Source organism: Trachinotus anak, unplaced genomic scaffold (genome assembly GCF_046630095.1).
Source record: "Trachinotus anak isolate AG129_WGS33_773 ecotype Australia unplaced genomic scaffold, CSIRO_AGI_Tana_v1 ptg000002l, whole genome shotgun sequence".
NCBI lineage: Eukaryota > Metazoa > Chordata > Actinopteri > Carangiformes > Carangidae > Trachinotus > Trachinotus anak.
The window spans coordinates 175759-203262 of NW_027273853.1; the positions used below are offsets into that span (position 1 = coordinate 175759).

General features: G+C 43.2%; 2 protein-coding genes across 5 annotated transcripts in view; both read right to left on the reverse strand.

Annotated features, from left to right (window-relative positions):
* The window catches only part of akap13 (A-kinase anchoring protein 13), a gene marked incomplete at its 3' end in the record, with an annotated part of 71637 nt that extends 67042 nt beyond the window's left edge, over positions 1-4595 (reverse strand). Inside the window, exon 1 of the mRNA XM_071488098.1 lies at positions 4065-4595. The remainder of the gene's footprint in view (positions 1-4064) is intronic.
* Positions 4596-10699: 6104 nt separating this feature from the next.
* ska1 (spindle and kinetochore associated complex subunit 1) lies at positions 10700-17220 on the reverse strand. 4 transcript variants are annotated; one of them, XM_071488496.1, is made up of 7 exons: positions 17110-17220; positions 15856-15941; positions 14420-14535; positions 13859-13953; positions 13242-13379; positions 11223-11392; positions 10700-11012 (listed from the first exon to the last, which is right to left on the reverse strand). In XM_071488496.1, exons 2-7 carry the CDS (start codon positions 15935-15937, stop codon positions 10864-10866), a joined length of 750 nt encoding a protein of 249 aa, XP_071344597.1. In that variant the 5' UTR covers positions 15938-15941; positions 17110-17220; the 3' UTR covers positions 10700-10863. The 4 variants fall into 4 exon arrangements, with proteins under 4 accessions (XP_071344597.1, XP_071344579.1, XP_071344606.1 ...); XM_071488478.1 differs by having other exon boundaries at positions 11217-11392; XM_071488505.1 differs by having other exon boundaries at positions 15856-15991; positions 17110-17152.
* Between the last annotated feature and the right edge of the window lie 10284 nt (positions 17221-27504).

Sequence of the window (27504 nt, forward strand, 5' to 3'; positions counted from 1 at the left end):
CAGTGTGTGACTACAGTGTACCTGTCAGTGACACCTGCGGGCTTAGACAGGTAATGTATTTATAGGTCGAGTTCACATTAAAAGCCCCAGTGATTTAATACTGGATCCACCAATCAATGATGTATGAAGAGGATGCGACTCGTCTGTGTCTTCAGTCCTGAACCTGATGACTTAGTCTGAGCCAGCAGCAGGGATGGGGTTTAAAACAAGTCCAGAAGTAAGAGACACAGGAGTGAGAGAACAGGAAGTGCTGCTTATACTGGAGATGGCAGCTCACTGACCTCCACACTCCACAAACTACGACATGAGGAATACCTGAGGAACACCTGAGCAGCAGGTAACTGTGACATGAGCTCACTGCTGGAAACAAGTCAAACACAGACTGAAGAGGAGAGGAAGTGAAGTACACAGGTTTGTCCTCTGACTGACAGATTGGCAGACTAACATCATTAATGACACCTCTATTCTGCTGCTTAATCAGCTGTTTAATCAGCAGTGTAGTCAGCTGACCCCTGCAGACATCGGCAGCTTTAGCTGTGACAGGTGAGTCACACCTGGTGTGTGTTGCTGCTGTGTGCATGAGGTCAGATGTGACATGACTCAGCAACATCTGGACACGTATTCAGGGTGTGTTCTGTGATGCCATGTTGACCAGAGCTTTATAATGAGCAGTCTGTCACTGTCGTCTCTTCAGATACACCAGAAATACTTGGTGTGGTCATTCACAGTGCCTCCACATTCCTTGTCATAGTTATGATAACATATGACAGCTGCAACTTCACCCATCAATTTTTCATCAGTGGTGTCAAATCCAAAAAGCCTCCACAAGTTCCTCCTCCGTCAGGACGCAAACACCTGGACCTTCGCTAGTATGTTAGCACCTGGTTAGATACCTGAAATAACCTCAATACATTTTCACTTTTTATTCTATTCTATTCAACTCTTTATTCTCGTGGTCCAGGAAAAGAAGGACATACCTGGAGGAGCCTGTGAGATGAGACAGACTGGTCTCACAGTCAGATGACGTGTAGGACGAGACACACCTGAGCCACTCACACACACACACGCAGTGGCATCCCTGTAGGACCTAACAGATCTCTCAGCAGCCCTGTCTGACCCTGGCTGCAGACAGAGGCGATTCTTCAGCACTAACATGGAGAAAAGTCTCTGTTCACTGACTGACTCTCTGCTGACGCCATGGAGCTGAATGAAACATGAGCAGAACACTGGGATCAACTCTTTACCATCTAATAATTATCATTCCACTTCCTCTGTTCGTCCTCACCATAGTTTTCTTCTGTTTCTGAGGTCAGACCAGAGCAGCAGAACAACCAAATCATTCTGCTGTTTACTAAAGGTAGAACCTGGACCAGACAGAAACACCCTTCTTCATGACAGTATCAGGATCTGTTAAGTCCAGGTCCTGTCCTGTCTCATGGTTTGGTGCTGTCTGTCTTTTCTGTGCTGAAAGTCTCTCTCCTCCATCTTCACCTTTCTCCTTCCTGTCTGAACTGACACTGAACACATCAAGTTAACAGTGCAGTTATACAAGGATCATTAGACCAGAAGAACCAGGGCAACCAGGAGAACTAGGAGAACCAGGGGAACCAGGAGAACCAGGTGGCTCAGACTAAACACAATGTTGTTCAGAATAGTGCAATAAATAACTAGAACTAACTATACCACAAACAAAGGCTTCAAACAGACCCGTGATCCGGATCGTCTGATACTAATCCCAGAGACTTGATCAAAGCACCCTTACTGATCACCAATAACCAACAGGAATCCTTTTATTGATCAAAAGTAGCTGACACTGTAGAAATGAGGCCTGTGCAGAGTTACACTACTAACATCTCTAGACCTTCTGCTTTACTCCGCTGAAAGTGATCAGGATCAGGGTCAGGGTCAGGGACTGAACCAAGTCCCTTAGTGAATCCATGTATGTTCAGAGTTTTTAGAGTCTGACATCTGCAGGCTGAGAGGACAGAACCTGTTCTGATGGTTTCTTCATGTTTCACCTTCAATCTGACTATATGGAGGTGTGTGTGTGTGTGTGTGTGTGTGTGTGTGTGTGTGTGTGTGTGTGTGTGTGTGTGTGTGTGTGTGTGTGTGTGTGTGTTTCCTGTTTTTGCTACCAGACCACCAAAAATCTGGTGGTCTAGTAGCAATCCTGCAGTGCATCACAGCTTTAACCTCTGAGTGCATCAACAAGCAGTAACAAGGAAACACACAGAGCTGAGGACATGGCAGCAGAGAGAAAGGGAGCATGACTCAACAGTCAAACATCCAGCACTGGTTAGCCCCCGCATACCACAGCTCACTGCTCACAGTGAGAGGAGACACAGTGTATTTCTGCCTTTTAAAGAGCCTGAGAGACAAGTGATAACACAGCTATAAATACAGGCGTGTTTGACAGCTGACATGTTCCCAGTGTTTTGTCTGTTCTCCAGGACAGACACCTCCTCCCTGTCCTCTGCTGGTGTTCAGAGGACAGGAAATGTCACCTGTCCTCATCACATACTGTCTGTCTCGGCCTCATTCCCACATTTCCACACTTGATCTGAAACAGTCTTAAAATCCAGCCTCTGAGGGACTGTGTGTCAGCAGAGTGAAGACTGAACCATGGACAAGGACACAGACACTGTCCTGCTGCTGGAGCTGACAGCTGACACACAGGTGGTGTCACAGGTGAGCTTCTCCCCTTAGGATCAAGGAGTGGTCAGGTAGACTCAGCCTGTGCTACTTGGATCACTGCTGACTGTGGGGACATGGTTGAAGGCTCTCTCTGGACTATCTGGACCATTGTCAGGGATGTGGAGCCATGTCCCTTATCTAATTCCTCCCCACTAGTGATGCACCCATCATGAGGCCAATCAAGACCATCCAACCATCACGAGAGCCAATCAACACCATCCAACAATCATGAGAGCCAATCCGCACCATTCAATCATCATGAGAGCCAATCAATCAACACCATCCAGTCCACAAAAACTGGCTGCATTAATCAACCACTAGACCTGCAAACTTTCAACTGTCTCTCTCTCTATATATATACACAAATGTATTGGTGCAGACAGATAAAGTTCAGTGTTGCACATTATTGACAACAGAGACAAGAGGACCAGCACCTTCAGAGAGAGACAGAGGAAGAGGAGGTGGACTATTGATTGGACAAATAATTAAGGGGGCGTGGCCGTTTTGAGTGACAGTTGGGTCAGTGTATGTTTGTCACAAACCAGCATGCTCTGAAGTCTCAGCCACACACGCCCCACCTCTCTGACCATTTTTGGATTAGATGGGGGTTCGGGGCTCTTTACAGTCTATGGTTGGTACCAAACCTGTTGTTGTGGGTTCGCAGACACAATGATTTGTGTTATTAGTTCACATAGGTTGTATTTGTTGTAATGTGTATATGTGTGACCATACTTTGGTGTAGGACAAGTGTATACACTAAGGGGTTTCACTTCCTTTTCCTGCCACTATTCAAAGTGGGAGCTGCTGCAGAGTTCAGCCATGGTCTGGTGAGGGAAACAGACACACTGAAGCATGACCACACACACACTCAGCTCAGACTAAGTGTGTGTGTGGTCATGGTCATGACAGTCTTCAGTTTGTGTTTGGAGGTTAGTTGTACTCTGTGCTGCTGGTTTAACAAAGCCTGTCCTGACTGGTGTAACTGGGGTGGACAAAATCACAGAAACACTTCTCACCTATCAAATCTGTGACACTGACACTACGGGGAGGTAGGCTGCCATGTAGGATGCCACCAAAATCACAGCAGAACTAACTTCCGGCGCACTTTTTACAGCAGACCCACAGACCTGCCTGACATAGATCATCACGAGGTGCTTCGCTCTGACACAAACAGTAAAAATAACTTCCGGTGGCCTGGACTCGTTTGAAGCTGCAGCGTTGCTTCACGCTGCTGCACGAAGTTTCACAACAAACACATCAAAAAACAAAGTCAAGACGAGTTGTGCGTCTGTACTTGTGCTGCTGTACAAACACACAGTCACTCTCAGCGGAGAGTTCGACCCAGCTCTGGCCCAGGCTCGTCTTCTTACCTTGTTGCAGTGAGATCGCTCCCTTCTCTTCTCTTTCACACTGGAAATCTTAGCGGGAATCTTTCGGTATCTCGGCCCATTCTCACAGCGACACGACGACGAATCCGGATCCAACTTCTGTCCCGTATGATCCTGTTAGCAGGCAGACGTCGGTGGGGAGGATACTGGGTCCATGCTGAGAGTCAGCCCGGGACGTCAAGTTCCACAACAGGGACGCTGCTTATTACCGGTGATAAGTTTCAAAACAAGGGTCTGCTTGACCCAACTGGTGACGAGGACCACAGCAAAACCACTTTTCATTGGTTTCCATGACTGAACATACAGCAGCATATAGGGAACCACAATGCTTTACGTTTTCACCTTGTGACAGGTTTATGGCTTTATTTTGAAGGCGAAATAACTTCTGTCTACTTCCGGTATTATCCAGTTAAACTGTGGGTGAGTTCTCTCGTGACTCGGAGGTGTGTTTCAGGTGACATCAGGTGAATTTAGTTTCAGTGGAGTTTCTCACCTCACCTGTGTCTCAGGTGTGTTTACAGTACAGTCCTTTACGGAAAATACAGTTCTTTAAAAAGCCAAAAATATACCTCACAGTGGTGAGACAACAAGATGTCAACTAAATACTGAACCACGTGACAACCAAGAGTCGGTGAGAGAGGTAAACTACTGAAGCTTTTCTGTGTCAGCTCACTGACACTCTCTGTTCTTTCCTCTGGGGTCAGTTAGAGAGGAAAGCATGGCCTCTGGCAGGAGAAGTGCGTCTTATAGCAGAATGGCACAGGAGTGAACATAGATTATCATATCAATCACATAACAAAACAACATAAGGACCCTAAGTGATGTAAGAACCACAACATAAATAAGAATCCACTAACAACATTAACAGCTGTAGTTAACCACTGACAGACCTGGCAGTTTGCTGTACATGGTGACTGCAAGTCTAATAAAAATATCTTTATTACATCTTTGAAGTGAGAATAACTACCGAGGTGACAGGTACATTAATATACAGGAGTGCAGCTATGTAATGGAATATGGAAAGGAGGAGAATATGAGATATCCTTTAATCAGGAATGAATGGAAGAAAGGGACAAGGCAGTTTGGATAGAGATTTGATGCAAGAAGTCAAAAAGGAAAAGGATCGGGTTCAGTGAAGGTCTAAATCAGCCCCCAGATATTGAACACAGGCTCAGAATCAGAATCAGTTTTAAGAGGAGGTTTATTATCCACAGTCTGATTTAGACTGATGGTTTGTTCCCTCTTCTGTAGGTGAGTGGCAGTTTGTGGGAGGCAGAGCAGGTGGACCGGAGCAGGTGAGTGAAACTGGACTGTGGAGGTGGGTCAGAAACTGGAGTTCATGACAGAACTGGGCAGGTGAGGAGCTGATGATCCAACCAGAGACGAGACGACAAGTACAGAGCTTGAAGCAGAATCAAAATGGAGGCTAAGTGATGATCCAAACGAGAGACAGGCGACAGGGTTAGACCTGGAGACTGACAGCTGAGGCCAACTGGAGCTATTAACCTGGACCACTGGGAAACTCAGAATTTGAAAACATGCAAATAGATACGACAAACAACAGACTACCACACGGTAGGCTGTCTAGTGGAGGCTGGAGGGATGAGCTGGGGTTTAAATAGTGCAGCTGGCTGAGGAGGTGATGAGGCACAGCTGTGCAGGTGAGTTAGTGGGAGATCAACCGAGTAATATGCCCTGGGTGATTTACCCCGGTAAGAGGTCGTAGGATGGAAAACCCAGGGTTAAACCTGAAGTTACTTCGATGACCTCAAATCCTACTTTGTAGTCTTCGTAGTAAATTCATCCAACCTGGATCAGGTGCTCAGTAGAGGTCTTAGGGATGGCATCACTTCTCTCTGTAACAGATTACCTTGTGCACATCAGTGCTTATCTTGTCTTTCCTGACATATTTTGACTTTTTTGTTGAAAATGCCACAAACGTGATATTTATGGCCCGTGTTGTATTTTAAATGCAGCATCAGTTGACAAAGAATCACAAAATCATAAAAGTCTGACATCAGTCACATACAGGTCACCACAAAATAAAGAACAAGAATGAGCCACTGGAAGAGCGGCGCTTCAACTTCCTGTGAAGGGTTTCTCCTCTGACAAACACATTACAGCTCTCTGGTTCAAGATCAGATGGAGATGGCTTGGTCCAGTCTTTGATTTATCAAAACAAAGTAAAGTCAGGCTGTGCTGACAGACAGCTGGAGTGACCCTAACCATTTGATATGTTGGGTTACAAAAGTGTCCACATGCAGCAGCAGTGGGTGTGGGCAGGTGGGGATGGTGGATCCATTAAGCTGTACCTCAGTTATCAGGTTGTCACTGCTCAGGGTTCATACCAGAGATCAGCAAACACAGGAACCAGCACACCAGGAGCAACATCATGAAGACCATGCTGGACCTGAGGCCGGGATTCATAAATGATGCATCCACCATCTCCCCTCGCGAATCTGTATCAATGAACAGACTGTGATCACCTGATCATTCTTCTGATCAGGTGATCATCTGTTTTTTAGAGCAGCTGAGTTAAAGACACAGTGAAGAGATAATAAAGAGGAGACACAGTATAAAATCAAACTCAACAACTTCACTAAGCTTCATTCATTATCATCATCATCACATTTAAACAGTGATGAACAGAAATAATTGTGTTTGTGTTCTCATTGTTTAACATCATATCCTCATCATTTATTGTGAAACCATTGTGTGAACTGTTTCTATTTGAATATTCACTGATCACAGTCTGGGCCTGTCTGGACCTGATGAAGACTCTGGTCCTGACAGAGGAAGGTCAGAAACAAAGAGGACTTATAACTATAACTACAGTTATTGAAGTAAAGTTCACTGATCAGCTCCTGTTTGTGATCCACCAACAATCAGTTCAGTTGTGTGTCTTTGTTGTCGTTCTTTCCTGTGTCTGATATCTTGTGGCTCAGACAGTGTTGTTGTCTGCAGACTGACGATGAAGGAGAGTCTTCATCCTTTATGGTTAACTGCGGGAGTGGAAATGAGGCTTGTGATCGTGAGTCCAGTTTCTCAGTGAGTGAGATTGTTAAACAGAATCATGTGAACGCAGCACAACTTCATAATCCTGACCAGAGACTGTGTGTGAATGTTTCTGGTTTTGTGTGTTCACATAGTTTTAGTCCTGAATCTACTCAGAAGTTTATGGACCTGATCCCTGGTCATGCGAGCTTGGCGATCCAATAAAAACAGGGTTTTTGAACCCAACCACATCCCTGAGGGGATGTTGTGAGTGACCAGGTCCCACAGGGATGGCTTTAATGAAGTCCTGCTGCCTGCATCAGACCCTGAACAGTTTCCTACCGAGTGGGACTCAGCTATGATCAGAGTCAGCATCTCTGGAGCTGAGGTTCTCCACAGTGGTTCTCTTCTTTCAGCTTGAGAGCATGTTTCTGCCCCACATGAAGGAGCTTTAGCTTTGGTGAGGTCCTGGTGGGACCTTGTCTGGAAGAGGGAAGGCTTCCAGATTGGGTCAGTAGCAGTAGGTATGTCAGGAGCTCTGCCAGTCATGGTGAATGAAGATCAGATTATGGTGCCTAGTTCTCTATTAGGAAGTATTACAGAAACAAACTGAGAATAGGGAGGCACCACTTAATACTGGAGGGATTCTGCAGTACACCCCATCTGACCTGGGCAGACCCTCAGATGCCCAAGAAGGAGCTGGACATGAGCTGAACTGGACTGGACTACCTGCCTTTTGGAGGGGCAGCCTGGATCAGGATTGTGAACAGAGGTTCACCCAGCAGACTGGGTCTGTTCAAACAGGGCTGGATCTCAACATTTATTTGATGTGAATGTGAAGTTCAGTCAGTCATCCTCTTCAAGTCCAGATTGTTGGAGTCATTGTCCTCCAACAGAACAGTGCTATTCATTGACAGCTGTAATACCAGCAGCAGCCCTTGTTAGTGGAGTGGTCAGTATCTCAACCTGTCAACGCAAGATGCTGGTTCGATTCCATGACAGGGAGGACTGCCTTGTTCTCAGAAAAAGAGCAAAGTGGAGGTGATAAGTGTTGAGTAGATTTTTGTAGCAGAGGAACAGAAACTTTTGACTAGGATTAAACATTTCCTTATCAAAGGTGCCTCCCTCCCTGGACCTTATGTACTGTATGTATCAGTAAATTAAAGTCTCCTACTAATACCTTTTACTTTGGACTGTAATTAAATCAATTATCTTCTCAGTTGTATTCAGGTCTCTCTCTCTCATATGTATTTAATAATGTGATATATTTTCCATCTATCTTCCCACCACCAAAACATATCTGCCTTCTTTATCATGTATTCTCTGCTTCAAATGGGATGTGGTTCCTCCTCACGATTATAACACCTCTGCTGGAGTGACAGGATGAATAGAAAACCAGGACCCCCCTCACAAAACCTCTTCAGGCTAAAAGTTTCTCCTCACTGTCTAATTCTCCAGAAACTCCTAAAAATACTCATCCTGTCCATCCTGACTGCAGGACTCCTCATGTTTCTGACTCAGACTAATTCACAAAGACACTTAGAGCTAAAAGTAGAACCTGAGTCTGGAGGAGTCAGAAGTAGTGGAGAGGATCCTGACTCACTGAGACCAGATCACAGTGAATTATAAAGGGCTGTGGTCCCCTCATAACACTGTCACTCTGTAATGTTGACACTTGGAGATCTCCAGTGTCTGTGAGACGATTTGTTCACCAAACAATAAATGTTCTAAGTAGAACCCACATCACAGGACAGTTCATATGGTTCCCTCTAGAAATGTAGCAGTTTCATCAGGTCGACCTGCTGTGATCGGAGCCAGAGATAGAACCATGTAAAAATGACTGATCCATAACAAGACAAGGATATTTCTGTGAACAGGAAAAACATCACACATCAACAGGTCCTGATGGTCCTGGTGGTCCTGTTGGTCCTGATGGTCCTGATCACACAGGTTGTGTTGGTCCTGATGGTCCTGGTGGTCCATGCTGCTCCAGCTGCAGACGTTGTTGTAAAGTGGATCTACACATAGTTATTGATATAAGTGGGAGGGGCCTGAGGCAGCTGTTTGACAGGATCATGTTCATCATGTGTGTCACTGTGAGGGACAGTGGATATCACACCTCCCTCCCACCACAGCCTTTTATTCGTTTTTTTAATTTAAGTTTTTATTATAAATGAAATTCTCCAGTTCGAAACGGACCTGATCAGACTGATGAGAATCCACTACTTTATTAACAGAGTAATCATCTGTAATTATTTAATCTGTTATTATTTAATTTGTATTCGTTAAATTCTCAGTGTTTCTTTATTATCACTGCAGAATGATGCTTGTGTTTTCACAGACTGGTCTTTCATCAACCAATCAAAACTGACAGTTTAGTTAGAACCTGTGGGCTCTTTCTCTAGTGACAGGTTTAACAGTTCTTCAATGAACAGATCGATTACTTCTTCAGTCACTTCTTCTTCTACAGCCACTGACACTGAATTTAAATCTGTTTCTATTCAGGGAGCATTGTCCTCATTTCAGGAGGAGCTGCGTCTGGATTCATGTTCAGCCCTTTTTCTCATGGTTACCTCAGATACTCCTATAGGTCGCCTCTCTGTTGGTTTACCTGCTCTCACCATGCTCTTCTACATCTTATAATGGCTGTATCTGAACTCCACAGGATGCTATGAAATGGTCTTGTATCTAGACTGACTACGTAACTTCTGCTGAGCAGCATCAGCAGCCTCTGCAGCCACAGCTGGTAGCTACATGAGGCTGGTGCAGAGTCTGAGTGGTTCAGGTGATGGGAGGCAGCGTACCCTTGAAGCTAACAGCTGATGTACAGGAAACTGCTGATGTCATAGTGACATCCTACCAGATCACACAGATCTGACACCTTCCACTATGTCTTTATGTCTATACTGAATTTCATGTCACAGACATGAAAAATATAAAAATATGTTATAGTTATTTCAGTAACTGTGTTTGGAGACAGTGGTGTTTAGAGACGTTCTCTGTCAAAAATAAATCAGAAATTAATTTAAAATGAAGAGAAATCCAACATTAGAGTCTCCTGTAAACTCTATGTAGAGACAGAGCTGCAGTAGCAGCAGCATTAGAGCTTGCCGTTATACACACTTCTAACAGGAGATGGTACCTGCTCATGAGGGCCATCAGAGTGAGACCAGGTGTTCAGGGGGTTGCATGGTATTAGCAGGTAAAACAGTTTAATAATGTTGCTTTAATCAGCTTTCCTGGAGTTGTTTGTCATGTTCCTTTGCTACAATACTGACCCAAGAACAGTTGTATTTATGCTACAACCCACTGAAACTCTTTACTACAGGTGATCACAGTTTAACTACTTATCTAAAACCTCAGGCTGCACCAGAGATGGTTAAGGTCCTACTGAAGGAGGTGAATACTACTGATACAGACAGGAAAACAGGAATACAACATTAACAATCTGACAGCCTCTAATACCACGAAAATAAGTCTGATCTGATCTGAAACAACAACTTCATGAATCACCTGACGGCTCATTAGTAACAACAGGTGATTGAGAAATGTGTCGACCTCTGAGGACATGAATGCGTCCTGTTGTTCTCTGAGGTAAAGTAAAACAAACAGACTCAAACATGTTAAAGCTCTGTTAGTTTTTATTTCATCAACAACAGTAAGTGTGGCACAGACTGAAGCTGTCACTGTGATGTCACAATCTCACAGAAAATACCACACAACAAGAATCCACCATGTTCACAACAAACAACAAACTGACTGATCCGTCTGACTCACTCTTGTTGGTTCATAACAACATGTAGCGGGTGACGCCCCCCCCCCGCAGCTCCCTCAGACGCTGGCAGTGTCGCAGCATGTTCAGGATCCCCTGGAACCGTTTGTCCACCTTCATCTGAGTGAACTCCCGGATGTCGTCCTCCACCACGAAATACTGACCTGCAAGACAGGTCAGCACAGGTCAACATGGTTCAGCACGGGTCAGCAAGGGTCAACAGGGTCAAAGCGGGTCAACACAGGTCAAAACAGGTCAGCACAGATCAGCACGGGTCAGCATTGGTCAGCATTGGACAGCACGGGTCAACATGGGTCAGCACGGGTCAACATGAGACAAAACGGGTCAACACAGGTTGACATCCGTACCTGTACCTTTAGTGTCCTTGGTCTCCTGCTCCTTGAAGCGCTGCTGCAGCTTTCGGGCGTGGTTGTTGAGAGTCTTCAGAGACTGATGGAGGATCTTGTACTTGGCTGTTACAGCTGTGTTGATGCTCTCCACGGCTGCATTGAGCTGGTCATATGACACACGTCCTTTCATGTACCTGAGAGGGACACACACACACACACACACACACACACACACACACACACACAGAGATCTGGGTCAAAGTTAGTCTGAGTGATGACCTGTCTGTGCTGTTTTAACACAGGTTAAAACAGCACAGACTCAGGTTGTGGTGATGAAGACACTCCTTCATCATCAGTCTGCAAACATCCCCGTCTGAGCCACAAGTTATCAGACACAGAAAAGAATGATAAAAAAGACACACAACTGGACTGATTGTTGGTGTATCACAAAAAGGAGCTGATCAGTGAACTTTAGTTCAATAACTGTAGAGTCCTGTTTGACATCTGTCAGGACTAGGGTTGTCACGATACCAGAATTTCAGTAGTCGATACCAATACCTGTGATTTTCCACGATTCTCGATACTAATTCGATACCACAATTTAAAAAAAAAAAAAACACAGGGCAGCCCGATGGTGGCGTGGTTAGGGCACGCACCACATGAGCGGATGCAGGCGAGTGCCGGTTCGACTCCCGACCGGCCTGACTCTTTCCTGCGTGTCATTCCCCCTCTCTCTCTGCCCCTTTCCTGTCACTCTCTACTGTCCTGTCAATAAAGGCAAAAAAAATGCCCAAATATCTTTTATTAAAAAAAAAAAAAAAAACAGAACCCATGTACTTTTAAATTCACTAATTTATTGAAAACTGCTTTAAACTGTCAAGTATTTAACACCACTATAAAAACAAGCAATACTGTGCTTTATGGTAATAAATAACGACAATATTCAGCTATTTACACTCAAAAAAGAACAGCAGTGGCATGGAGCCTTCAAGTATATAAAACAAACAACATTCTTCTTCTTATAAATATGCAAATAAATAACTAAACTACAGTGGTGTGGAGCCTGATCTCACATAACTAAAACCTCTAATACCAGCCACTGTTTGCATGTCGGCTTGTTTGTGTCCAGAATTGCTCCGTATTCATCCGCCTCCAATGCAAAATATTTCCACTCGCGACTCTTCGTACCTGTTTCGTCACGGAGCCGACATGTTGTGCTTCCACTCCCACTTGCTGAAGCCATTGTTATTGTTATCCACAGACTGTATATAAAAGTTGTTATCTCAGGTTTTCTTCTTCAGCGCCGCTGACTGCTCTGTGCTGCTCACACGCGTATTCTGCCCCCGTCACTTCCGCCAAGAATCGACACGGCTCGCCGAGGGAAAAGTTGAAAATTCGGTTCTGACAGTACCAGAAAAAGCAGGTATCGATGTATTTTTTGCGTGTTGGTATCGAATTGGTACCGGAAGTATCGGTTCTTGAGACAACCCTAGTCAGGACCAGAGTAAATGGTAAATGGACTGCTAGTATAGTGCTTTTCTAGTCTTATTGACTGCTCAAAGCACTTTACAAGGCGAGCCACATTCACCCATTCACACACAGTCATACAGCGCTTACATCTATACATGGACCGCTTCTACCGTTCACACTCACTCATACACTGATGGAACAGCCATCAGAGGCAATTTGGGGTTCAGTGCCTTGTCCAAGGACACTTCGACATGCGGACTGGTGGAGCTGGGGATCAAACCACCACCCTTCTGATAAGTGGACGACCCGCTCTACCTCCTGAGCCACAGGAGGCATTCATCAGGTCCAGACAGGCTCAGACTGTGATCACTGAATATTATACATTATCTCTGTATGCGACACACAGTGATGACATGTTAACCAGCCCTCTGGTTAATGACTGGTTAAGTCTTCTGAACCAAATGTGTTGTGAGGACAGCGAGTTGAACAGCAGTCATGTTCACACACCTCTGTCCTCATCAGTACATCAACATGAAGGGGATTGTCCCAGTGTTACGACACCATCACACTCACTGAGGGATGCCATCGAACTCCGGCCTGGTGATGACCTCCAGCTCTCTGACATAGCTCCTGGTGGTCTTTCTGACCGTCTGTGGCTGCAACACCTGGACATCCTCTGCCTCCTTCTTCTTCAACACAGGTTCGATTCCACTGAGACACAGAGGAGCATCACAGGTTTATATCAGCACCATGACGCCTGCTGTTCCCTCCTAACTCTTTAGTTAATGAACTAACCCTGACTCTTTAATTAATGAACTAACCCTAACCATTTAATTAATGAATTAACCCTAACTATTTAATTAATGAAATAATGCTTTAATTCTCCTCCCTGTTCTCCTCTCTTATCGCCTGTGTTCTCCTCTTCGTTCTCCTCCTCTGTTCCCGTTTCTTATCTCTTCTGTCCTCCTTTCTGTTCTTCTCCTCTGTTCTCATCCTCTGTCCTCCTCTCTGTTTTCCTCTGTTATCCTCTCTTTGAGCAAAATGAATAGGCCTGATTTTGTTGCTGACCTGGTCTAGAACCAGGTTTCATACTGTATCTCAGTAACATGATGTGCTACCTTAGTGTTTCAGTCTGTATCAGGGTCTTTATCATCAAACAGTATGTAGAATGACAGTTAGTGTGTCCTCACTGTGCTGGGACTTTCTTCCTGGGTATGTGTGCAGGGACGTTGTCCTTCATGTGTCGGACATCCTCCACATCCTTCTGGAACAGCAGCTCAACTTCCTGAAACACAAACAAGTGTTATGTGTTTCTTCATTTCTTCATTCACATCAAGGTTGAAGGTATATGGACAGATGTTTTTCATCTTCAGGCTGAGCTTTGGATGTGTAACCATTCAAATACTTGTGGCCTTGACTCCATGTCTGACTCCATTCAGTGTCTCCATTAGAGAGTCAGTAAAACACAGTTTACCACTCTGAAATGTTCTGCTCACTGCACCATTCTTATATAATTCTTATCACAACAACCACATTTCATAGATATTTATTCAAAAAGTATGTAACCAAACAGGTTCTAAAGTTTCCAGCACTGAAACAAACCAGAAAGGGTCTGTGGCTGCAGCTGCTGCACAGCTGGATGAAATGTCCTGTGAAGCACTACCTCCAGTTTACTTCCAGTTTACCTCCAGTTTACCTCATTTTTACTTCCAGTTTACCTCCAGTCTACCTCCAGTCTAACTCCAGTTTACCTTCAGATGTTTCAGCTGCTCCATCTGTTGCTCAACACATTTCTCAAACCGCTCCAGAAGTGTCTCCAGTGCAAAGAGCTCCTGTCCAAGTTTCTTCATCTTGCTCTGAGGCAGCTCTAAATGTGAAGAGAGGACAGACCCCTTCAGTGACTCTTCACTTTACCTTCACATAGTAATGAAACACTCAAATACACTACTCACAATAAGTTAGGGATATTGTGAGAGACTCAGTGGATTTCATACATACGGTGTTTGTTTCACTTCAGAGATTTTTGGGATAGGGAGGCAATTGTATTGGGGTGATAGACACACCTCATTTTATGTTTTCCACGTAATGGTCTCACTGTGCACAGTGTGCCTTACATATTGGGGCCAATACCAAAAAACTAAAAGACAACCCTTTTCAATGTGGCATCAATTTCAACATTCTGTGGGTATAAAAAGCTGGTATTGTCAGTAAGTCATTCCAAGTTCATCATTCAAACAGCCATGAACACACAACGTCACTTAACGGACGAGCGGCGCCACCTGGCCATAGTGCGCCTTCGGGTCGGTGGCAGGCAGTCAGATGTTGCTCGTGAACTTGGTGTGTCTCAAAGCGTCATCAGCAGACTTGCATCAAGACACAGAACTACTGGCAGAGTTTGTGACAGACCCAGGAGTGGAGCCCCACGAGTGACAGACCGCAGCGATGACCAGTACCTAAGGACCTATGCACTCAGACATCGTTATGCAACTGCCACACAGCTGCAGGCCCGTTTACAAGATGTGAGGGGTACGAGGGTTTCCAGACAAACCATTCGCAACCGACTCTACCGCTTTGGCTTGAATGCCAGACGACCGTTGCAGGTGACTCCACTGACACCAAGACACCGCCGTGAACGTTTGCAGTGGGCACAAGACCATGTGACCTGGACAATGCAGCAGTGGTCTACCGTCCTGTTCACTGATGAGTGTCGGGTCACCTTGCACAGAAATGAGGGTTGTCAGCGTTGCTGGAGAAGGCGAGGTGAGCAATACGCCGAGGTCAACATGGTCCCCAGGGTTCGCTTTGGTGGAGGAGGTGCAACAGTTTGGGCAGGCATCACCAGTCAGCGCAAAACAGATTTGGTTATTGTAGATGGCTCAGTCACTGCACGTTCTTACCTCAGAGACATCATAGAACCCACCATCATCCCCCAATTCCATCAGCACATCCCCAACTTTCTGTTCATGGATGATAATGCTCCATCCAAACATTTGGGGCTATCCTTGTTATTGTCTAAATTTTTGGGGTAATAAATATTAAACTAATGAAAATGGTGTTTCTTCTCATTCATTATTAGTAATATCAAAGGGAACTTTTACTTATTTCATTAAAATTCAGACCAAATAGGAAAAGCACTCATGTAAATAACAATATCCCTAACTTATTGTGAGTAGTGTAAATGACCTACCAGCTGCTGACAGGACCAGCAGGCGCTGCAGGGTTGATATCCTGTCATGGATGTGGAGGCTGACGTCCTCCAGCTCACTCATGCTCCTGAATCAGAGACACAATCACTTCATCACAAACACATCGTCACCTGGTACCTGGAAAATGTCATGGATCAAACCAACAGGTGAGAGGAGCTGACATCAGTAAGTTACCAATCACTGTACGACTTTATTAAAGATCAAACAACTGGATACTTCCTCTTCAGGAAGAGCCCAGCCCCACCCACCCCCATCTCCCTGTGTGACTCCCCCGTGGCCACCGTGGAGCATTTTCGCTTCTTGGGAACCACCATCACACAGGATCTCAAATGGGAGCTAAACATCAGCTCCCTCATCAAAAAAGCTCAGCAGAGGATGTATTTCCTGAGGCAGTTGAAGAAGTTCAACCTGCCAAGGACTATGATGGTGAACTTCTACACCTCCATCATCGAGTCCATCCTCACCTCCTCCATCACCATCTGGTACGCTGCTGCCACGGAGAGGGACAATAACAGACTGCAGCGTATCATCCACTCTGCTGAGAAGGTGATTGGCTGCAATCTTCCGTCCCTCCAGGACCTGTACACCTCAAGGACTCTGAGGCGTGCAGGGAAGATTGTAGCTGACTCCTCCCACCCTGGACACAAACTCTTTGAGACACTCCCCTCTGGCAGGAGGCTGCGGTCCTTCAGGACCAAAACCTCTCGCCACAAAAACAGCTTCTTCCCATCTGCTATCAGCCTCATCAACAAGGCTAGAGAGCCCCACTGTTGCTGATCAATTGCACCAATCACCAGAAAAAATTCCTTGTATGTGAAAACATACTTGGCAATAAAACTGATTCTGATTCTGATTCTGATGTACGTGTTACACACACGGACACACACACAACACCACCACTACCACTACCAACAACACTAGAACCGATGAGAAGAGAGATGATGAAGTTTCATGTTAACATCAGGGTAAAGTTCAATGATCGATTATCGATCATTACAAACACAGACACCGTGAACAGAAGTTATATATGGTTACTAATAGAGACAGTTGATGTTAAGTAGGTTTGGGTGGTTAACGCTGGTTAAAACAGTGAGCTCTCTACAGCTAACGTTAGCTAACGTTCAGTTAGCAGGAGTCAGTTCAGAGTTAGCGGTGTTAGCCACATAGCTTGTTCAGTCAGATGAATAAACAGAGCTGCACCTCAAACCTAAATCAGGTTTAATCAGAGAACTTACTGTCAGGATCCACCGACGTTGCTCTCCCGGCTCCGAATTTCAAATGCTAGTCCACACGACACTGCGCATGCTCTCTCCCATTGCTGCCTTCAAAGACTGTAGGAAATATCAAAATTATATCAGAGACAGTACATAAAGCCACATGATGATCGCCCCCTCTGGTGGTGGACTGACTTGTAGTATTCTTCATCACGGAAGTGTAGAGCTGTGTAAAGACTAGCTTCTGCTGAATGTTATGAGATTTTCTCTGTGAATTTAACAATTTCAACTGAAGATGTGGACAGTAACTAAGTACATTTAGCAGTACTGTACTGAAGTAAGTATTTCCAGTATCTGTACTTTAGTTGAGAATAATTTTTATTATAAACTTCTGACTTTTACACCACTACACTTAAAGACAAATGTTGTACTTTTGACTCCACTGTATTTCTATTAAGTACTCTTACTGTGAAGCGGAGCTTTTAGTCAATGGAATGAATTTTCTTTTATTTTGAAAAATGTGATAAACCAATCACAGCCCACTCCTCCTCTGTCAGTCATGTTGTGTTTGCTGCATTTTTAAACAGCTCAGTTTGAAGCTGCCAGTGTCCTATCCTTATCTAATGAAGCGTCTAATGAAGCTTTAGATAAGGATGAGGCAGAAGATTCTTCACCAGAGAACAACGACCTGATCTGAATTCCTGAGGACATTTCAAGACTCCTTTAGTTTTAAATTTTTGCTGTGTTTACCAAGACCAAACTTCATCACAGTAAAAAAAAAAAAAGAAACAGAAACAGATCCTGTTGTTGACTCAGTTTTTATATTTTTTTTTACAGACTTTGTATCATATTCTCTAAAATCTTTATTCTACAGGTTCCATAGTCACTCAGTCAGTAGGTTGGAGCATGTAGAGGATGGATCATCCACTCCAATATGTCCCTTGTAACAATCTGTAGGGGTTTTAGTGCTGTTCACCCTGTGGCCTCAGAAGGTGGATAAGCAGGCACTCCATGGTCTTCATGATGTGTGATGTGAGGGCCTCTGTTTTGTAGTTATTTATTTCGGCAGGGTGTCCTACTTTAAGTAGACATGATGTTTTCTACAGGACCGGGACCCTCCCTATTTGCAAACTTAGACTGAAGATCTTCTGGAGAGGCTCAGCCTAACTGAGCTGCACAGTCCTTCAGCAACCTCAGATACACACCATCTGACCAGGGCCTTCAACATGTACTGGGCTGGTTTGGAGCCCAATGTGAGGCAGCTAGGGAGAGGGTCAGCATCTCCAAGTCTTAGGTCATTAGGTCAGGTCCACTTTGCTGGAAAACAGTGTATTGCGCTTTCTTTAATGATGTGATGGAGTTTCTGCCCCAAGTGAAGGAGTTCAAGTATCTTGAGCTGTTGTTCACATGTGAGGGTAAGATGTTCACAGGTGAATCAGGGCAGTGTAAGCAGTAAAGTGGGGCTCTGTACCGGACCACTGTGGTGAACAGGGAGCTAGGCAAAGTTCTTGATTTTCCAGTCAATCTTTGTTCTGACCCTCACCTGGTCATAGCTGCTGCTGCTTCATGCTGAAAGGAGCCAGTTGAGATGGTGCTGGGTGCCTCCTGGGTGCCTGCCTCCCAGGCCTCCAGGCTGATCCAACTGGTAAGAGGCCTTGGGGGTAGACCTAGAACACACCAGCAAGATAATGGGCTCTATTTGGGAGTTTTTTTAAGATGCAATAAACCAATCAGAGAGCCATGCCCCATTCCCTTTCCCAGGTACCTTTAAAGTGAATGGGAGGTGTGCCCTTGTGGTCAACCATATAGCCCAGTCCTGACCAATGAACCCAGTTTTGACCAGATAGCCCAGTCCTGACCAATGAACCTGGTCCTGACCAGTGAACCAAGTCCTGACCACATAGCCCAGTCCTGACCAGTGAACCCAGTCCTGACCAGTGAACCCAGTCCTGACCAGTGAACCCAGTCCTGAACAGTGAACCCAGTCCTGACCAGTGAACCCAGTCCGCTGCAACCCAACTTTAGATAAGTAGATGCAAATAGATGAATGGATGTTGTTTGGTGCATTGTGGGGATTCAGTGAAAGATGTCAGGTTTACCCGGTGTGCAATGGGTGCCCGAACAGGTGGACTGTACAAAGAGAGTGGGGTAAGACTTCAGGTGTTATATCCAATGAGTTTGTCTGTGGGGCCTTTTGTTTTCCAAATGTTGGATACAAGACATGAACTGAACAACCCTGTTTACTAGAAACTACCTTCACACCAAATACATTTTTAAAGAAACGTTATGCTGAGCACATACCTTTTTCTATTAATTCAATGAGGAGGTGTTCTGACAAGTCATAAAAATGTTCTCTTCACTTTAGCAGGGAGGGTTGGGCTGAAGGAGGTGGCAGCAGGATGTGCTCAGTCACCTGCTTCTCCAGCTGTCAGCCATGTTTCTGGTTACTAGTGGGTCAAATTTAAACTTTTTGCTACTTGCTGCACTGCAGATGAGGCACTAGTTGAAACCTCAGCAAACACATGCAGGACATATGTGAACCTAGAGGGTGGTGGTGAACCAGGAATGCTTTGTTATCTGAGCATGAATCCTTTCTCTTCTCTTCCAATTTGAGCTAAAATGCGACACTCACGCCATGTCATGTTGGGTCACCGGAGGCATGCAGTCACCCTATATTCAAAGGGTAAACATGGGCCTTCTGTTTCTCTCCAGGATAAACCTCCATGTAAGTTCTGCAGTGAAGGATAAATACATATAAACACCAAGTGCCCACCTGACAAAACCTAGAATCAGGTTTATGCACTGATAATAGTTTTTATGGTATTCATTTTGCTGTGTAATTTATAACACCACAGCTATTGTTAAAAAACTCAGCAACGTCTGCACTTCCTGAGACTGCTAAGGACTACTGCTCCTCCATAGGGATTCTGCTGACACATTGCATCACAGTGTGGTATGCAGGCTGCTCAGCCGCAGACAAAAAAACACTACAAAGGATCAGAGACACTGCATAAAATTATCACTGGCTGTCCTCTTCCTCCCTGGAAGACATCGCCAACACCCGCTACCTCACCAGAGCCATAAACATCACTCAAGACACTTCACATCCTGGACATTACCTGTTTGACCTGTTGCCCTCTAGCAGGCACTTCAGGTCACTCAAAACCCGGACAAATAGACTCAAAAACAATTTTTTTCCACATGCAATCAGTACTTTAAACACACACAAGTACACAAAATGAACAGTCTGATGTGCAATATATTTTAAGTTAAACATCACTTCGATTCTGCATAATTTTTTCTGTCTGTACAATATTCATTTATTGTATTTTATACTCACTTTTATAATTATCTACTTATTTATTATTGTTTAAACTGGTTTGAAATGTGGATGTGTGTGTGTAATGTGCAGGTGTGTGTTTTTTTTGCAATACAATGACTGTAAAGGCTTTCTATTTGTATTTCTATTTCTAGGTCAGACAACAGAGATATGATGAAAGAGCTGTGACAGGACGTCTTCAGTGACTCTGGTACATTGTCTGTGCTGCCACAAACAGCCATGCTGTTCACCAGAGGACGGCTGCTCGTGGCTCATGTGTGTTGGAGATTGGGAGTGTGTCAACAGAGCAGCTTGGGTTTCAGGCCTTGTGGAAAATGCTATTTCAGCCATGTACAGCTTGACAAGTGCAGCAGCTATCAATACAAGCTCTTGTTACACACTCAATGTTGATGGATGGGGGCACACGTCAGAAGAGTTGCTCTTCAGCCAGCGTGTAGGGGACTCACCAACCCTAACCCCAGCTGGGGGCCAGGTCTTTAAACCTCTGAGTAGATTCAGGACTAAAACTATGTGAATGCACAAAACCAGAAACATTCATACACAGTCTCTGGTCAGGATTATAAAGTTGTGCTGCGTTCACATGATTCTGTTTATTAGTCTCACTCACTGAGAAACTGGACTCAAGCCTCATTTCCAATCCCACAGTTAACCATGATGAAGACTCTCCTTCATCATCAGTCTGCAGACAACAACACTGTCTGAGCCACAAGATATCAGACACAGGAAAGAACGACAACAAAGACACACAACTGAACTGATTGTTGGTGGATCACAAACATGAGCTGATCAGTGAACTTTACTTCAATAACTGTAAAGTCCTGTTTGTTTCTTGACCTTCATCTGTCAGGACCAGAGTCTTCATCAGGTCCAGACAGGCCCAGACTGTGATCAGTGAATATTCAAATAGAAACAGTTCACACAATGGTTTCACAATAAATGATGAGGATATGATGTTAAACAATGAGAACACAAACACAATTATTTCTGTTCATCACTGTTTAAATGTGATGATGATGATAATGAATGAAGCTCAGTGAAGTTGTTGAGTTTGATGTTAAATTCTGTGTCTCCTCTTTATTATCTCTTCACTGTGTCTTTAACTCAGCTGCTCTAAAAAACAGGTGATTAACAGACTGTGATCACCTGATCATTCTTCTGATCAGGTGATCACAGTCTGTTAATTGATACTGATTCATGAGGGGAGATGGTGGACTCATGGTCTATCTAACTACCATCAGGGGGCAACTCCACTGGTTGTAAAAAGAAGTCTGATTGTATTGAAGTCTACTGTATGTGAAAATGTCTCTACTTCTGACTTTATTTATTACTTCAGTAAATGTTTTCTTAATGAGTTTATGGTCGCAGTCTCTAGTTTCAAGTCTTCTTCAATACAACATGAAGATGTTCATTTTTTAAATCATGGTCCATTTCTAGGAAAATAGACCATAAAGCAGGGGATGAATTAGGGGCTACCCTCTAATTGCCACATGGTGACTTGTCAATCAAGAATGAATTATTGAATTTCCTGGAGTCCATACAGTTTGAATTTTGACTTTCCATCATGTTTTCAGTTTGTGAAAGTTAATTTTAACATTTTGTTTGTCTACAAAATGTCTCGTTCAGCGTTCAGTTGTACCAGAGGACACTTTAAGGAATTGGTTGCTCAGTTTATCCAGTAAGTACATTTTATTATTAGCTTAAGCCTGTTTTGCTAGCCAAAATGAGCATCCCAATTCCCAACTGATATCATTGCTATGATGAATTACAAATGCACCTTGCTAACCCAGCTAGCTAGCTAGCACTAGCTGACTACCAAGTGTTTTCTATGCTAACGGGACCTGGCTCTGCCAGGATGGTGACCTGACCTGTGTTTACTCTTGTGAGGTGTTAACACATGCTTGAATATAATGTTAAAAGTGCAAGTAAAAAGCACATGTAACTAATGTTAAGGTACCGACGTTATTATTGTGTTTCTGGAACACGGGATCCAGTCGAAGTGAACTGCATTAGTGTGTTGGGCTCATATTGAGCTCCATTAATGCAAGTTCTTAAAATGTCAGTTCGGATGTTGTGAAAGTTTGGGTTAACTTCACCTTAACGTAATTTAAATGTGGTTAACATGTAAACTGTAAATGATGCTGACTGGAACAACAGAAGCCAATACTACATTTTCTGATCAGGTCCTCAGTTCACAAGCGGCAGATAGTAACAATAGCATTTACTGGATCTGTCCGTTTTATTTAACCCAGATATTCTTATTACTGGACAATCAGATATGCTCATAATTTGAAGGACCCTAGAGATTATGTCTCCGTAAAGTCAAGTGTTAACTGTTAACTGTTGATGTGTTGTGCACAAAAGGCACATGTTAGAGTCTCTATGTAGAAGTTCTGTTCATTTGCTTTGATCATTGCAATACGGTTAGAAGTTATGTATAATACACAATGTAGAAAATAACATTAGTACATAACATGTAGCAGTTCATTCATTTGATGCTGTAAGTGCAAACACAATAGTCCTCAACTGAAGTAGACATTCATGCACCTATCCTGACAGCTGGTTTATGTATGTGATTAACTGATCCATCATGTCTGAACTCAAGTCTTTTACTGTGATTTGAAAGGTATCCATGCTGAAAGCTGAAGGACCACTGCCAACAGAAGGAGGACCTCATGTATGGAGCACAGTATTCGTTTCCATTCATCTGGCTGTGGAGAAAGGAGGCTGCATGCACAACATCCTTAGTTCTCAAATGGATGGTGATGATGATGCTAGAAATCCACTTCCAGTTCAGGTGCCTCTGATGAAAGGACAGACCAGCATTTTAGAAGTTTATTTAATATTCTGTCTTTAGTGTTCACAGGTTCAGTTTCTTACTTTTGACTTCTGCTGTTGTTGACATGTGATGGTAACAAACAGAATTTATAAATATTAAATTGATGGATCAACTCTAGTCAGTACTTTCACAAATTAAAGTATTCAAGTTTGACATTTAAAGGATCTTCACTGTACAAGAGCTGGCACCATCCAACCAGAAGTGCAACCAGGAGCAGAGTGTGACTCCTGTAACAGATGTGTGCTGCTGTTACCACTTCAGAAGTATTAGCCTTCAGCTATCAGGCTCCTCTCCTGTGGAACCAGCTCCCAGTGTGGGTTCGGGAGGCAGACCCCCTCTCTACCTTTAAGATCACGATTAAAACTGTCTTGTTTAGTAAAGCTTATAGTTAGGGCTGGCTCGGGTATGTCCTGACCCATCCCTTAGTTATGCTGCTATAGAGCTAGACTGCTGGGGGATTCCCATGATTCACTGGGCGCTCTCTCTCTATTTCTGTCTCTCTCCCCCTCTCTCTCTCGATGACCTCATGCCATTAACTTTGTTTCCTTTTCTCTCCCGTAGTTTTGTGCTTCTCCTCTCTCTCCCTCTCTCTGTCCTCATTCTGCAGGTATCTCTGCCTCGGGAGCAGCAGGATCCAGATCCACCACTACTCATCTTTACTATTAACCACTGTTACCTGTCATCATTATTATTGATAACACCATTACCTACACAGCTGTTCCTGGTCTCTCTCTCTCTCTCTCTTCTCTCCCCTCTCCTCCCCCTCCCCCTCTTTCTATCTTCTCCTAAACCCAACCGGTCGAGGCAGACCCCCCCCCACCCTGAGCCCGGTTCTGTTGGAGGTTTCTTCCTGTTAAAAGGGAGTTTTTCCTCCCCCCTGTCGCCAAGTGCTTGCTCTTTGTGGGAACTGTTGGGTTTTTCTCTGTAACAAAGTAAGGTCTTGACCTTACCCTGTAAAGTGCCTTGAGATAATGTATATTATGATTTGGCGCTATACAAATAAAATTGAATTGAATTGAATTAGCCATACAAAATCTCTGGTGTGTTTTGAAGATTTGAAAGTGAGATTTCAAAACAGTTAAGAAATTTATACTGGAGAAAGGACATGTCCTTTCATGGGTTGTCTTTTGTATAGTGTAGTACATTAGTTTTATTCATATCTACAGTTATTTTCACTGATATGTGTGAAATGTGCTTTTGTAATGTGTGATTTTAGTTTTGTTTTATGGAATTTTAAATACACCTACTGTGATCAATGCGTACTGAAAGGATTTTCTATTAACTACAGAAGTATTGCCTGGGTTTTCCACCTTGTGATGAATCTAACAGGAAAGGTTGGTGAATTTGTGTTTTCAGTGTCATTGAAATTGATAATTTGTAGTACATAAAGTACATAAAACACATGGAAAGCACAAACTCACTTATCTGTCTTTTGATCCATCATTGTCAATGTTCTAGGACATTAACATTTGATAAATATTTGTATTATTTATGTTGTTTATTAAATTTAACATAGAAATAAACTTCTAATTACAAATTCTGGCAAAACCTCCATCAATGTGTTGTTGTATAATTACAATATGTGCGTGTTGCTGTTAGAAATTTATACCAGATATAATTCATACCATAAGACCATCAACAAACTTAGACCAAGAGATTCATAAATACTTTTATTGCACCTTTAAAAACCATCAATATCAACAGTATCATTAACCATCAACAACACTGGAAAGGTATGTAAAAAATGTAATAAACTAGGGCTGTCAGCATTAATGCGTGAATCATGATGAGATTAATGACCAAGCATAATGTGTGTTTTTTTTTTTTATTGTGTTAATTGCATGCTGCCAAAGATTCTTTATTTTACACCATCACTGGTGCTGTTACCAAAGATTCTAGAGTGCTATGGTCTAGAATCTTTGGGTGCTATTATTTTGACCCTTTGACCCACCTTACTTGTTGTCAGGCTGCCATAGACACTTCCTACAAAGATTTTACATGGTGGAGCAAAATACTTAATGGCAAGTCATGTCCATGGGAGCAAAAGAGGGACCGTTATGGTCTGCATAAAGGAGCGTGTCTTCTTTGGTAAAGCTCGAACGAGCTGGAAAATAAAAATATAAGTTACCCAGAGCTCGTCTTCAGATAAATAAATTATCAGACATCTTCATAATTACACGTCAGACATGCTAACGTTAGCTTCTAGTTCAGACAGACTGATGGTTATGTGTTGTCAAGCAAGAGAAAACAGTTATGAAATGCAAAATAATAGAATTTTAATCATGTGATAAAACGTGATTAATCGGACTAACTACTGAAATTCAGTGATTAATCACGAGAAAAGAAGAAGAAGAAGAAATGTGAAGAAGAAATGTATCTTTTGACAACCCTAAATAAATGTAATAAAATAAGTAACTTTTATAAAAGTAAAATACTCTTGTGGATCAAGGTAAAGGTCAGCTGTCACAAGTATATTCATAATAAATTGTTCAATCCCTAATTTTTAGTAACAAGTAGAAGAGGTGTTACACAGCTCTTCCACTTCAGACCACTCTGGCCAAACCAATGGATAGAGACACCAAGGTTACTCTCCGTGGTCTCTGTGGCTCTCTGAGCTCCACGCTGGACATAGCTGTCCCCAATGATCCAGACCTTGACTGGATGGACAGACACATTGTAATAGTGAGATATGTATGATATTGTAGTGAGAAAAAGGTTAAATAAGAAGCACTCTTATTAGATGAAGAGTGCAGTTATCTGAAAATACAGTACTCCCTCAGGTTAGTTGTAAAAACTGCTGTACTCTTCTACAATTAATAAAAGAATAGAAACTAATACTGACTCAACCTTAATGTAACCTTTGATTTACAGAACCAATTTTAAACCACAATATTTTTACCATTTACAGTCTATGGGTAAACACAAGATGTTATTCTCTACAGATAGCTTACATCCATGTTGACAGTGTGTAAGCTAACACACGGTAACTTTAGTTACACTAACATTACATTACCTGTGTGCACATTACATTCGCATGTGTAATGTTTTCCAAATGTGGACATGTATGCAGTTAGCTATTAAAGGTACATTAACACTTAGTACTAAAGTTTACCTCAACTTATGGAAAATTACTGATTCATATGGAGCAGCACCTTCACCCGGATCCGGTTCAAGTGGATCAGATACAATAGTGTGTTCACTGCCTCTGAAGAGGAGCCGGGGTGAACCGAGGGTGGAGGGAACATGGTAGAGCAGAGTCCGTCAGGTAGCCGGCATAGGTCCACCCTCCTCTCCAAATATGGTTTCTTCTGGTTTAAAAAAATCACGTCTCAGTGGGTTGCCACTTGGTACAGAGTAGGACTAATGCTGTCACTATGTAACTGGTTAATGTGTAGCGTTGTGTGTGTTGTGTTTTGATGAGGCAGTCTCTGTTTATTCTGTCAAAAGAGGATTATAACAAAATCCTTATGATTTAGCTTGTTAACGTGAACAGAAAGAGTAACACATGTAAATATTTCAGATCACAATGTGGTTGCTCACCTGGCCTGTAGAGTTCAACAACAGAGAGGTGAAGTAGGGAAACTAACTGAAGTTCAGGTAGTGATACAGAAACTGAAAGGTTCCACATGTGAAGGGCTAACATGTCAGGTTATATGCACAGTACTGTGTCATTATAACACTACATATTACTGCTGTATAATAGATTCTAGATTACATGTATATAAAGTGTATATTATGACACAACCTCAACTGATGTTACTGACTCCTTTCAACAAAAATCAAAATATGTTTGTCATTGATCACTTTTCATAAAAAGGACAATGAACAAGTCTCCATGTTTTCCTGGATCACTGCTGTCCATGGTCTTGGTCTTGTTCATGTTCTCAGTAGTTATTAAAAGAAGAGCAGGTGATTGGTTCCTTCAGGTTCCAAACCTCGACAACTCTGAATCTAATAAATTGGACCTGATCAGAGACACAAGGCTGCACCAGCTGATGATGCAGAGGTAAACAGAGGTCTGGACCAGCCCTGTCCAGATCAATTGAGGCTGACAAAAGGTACTAACTAAACTAAACTAAAACTAACCTGCCTACCCACTTACCTATCTTTGCCCACAAGTCAGCCTTACCTGATCATCACACAAACAACCAGATGTGTGCTGGTGTGTCTTTTCTTCTGAACTGTTGGAAATGTTCAGTTCACAATAAAAACAAAGGTCACATGATGAAGATATGAAAAA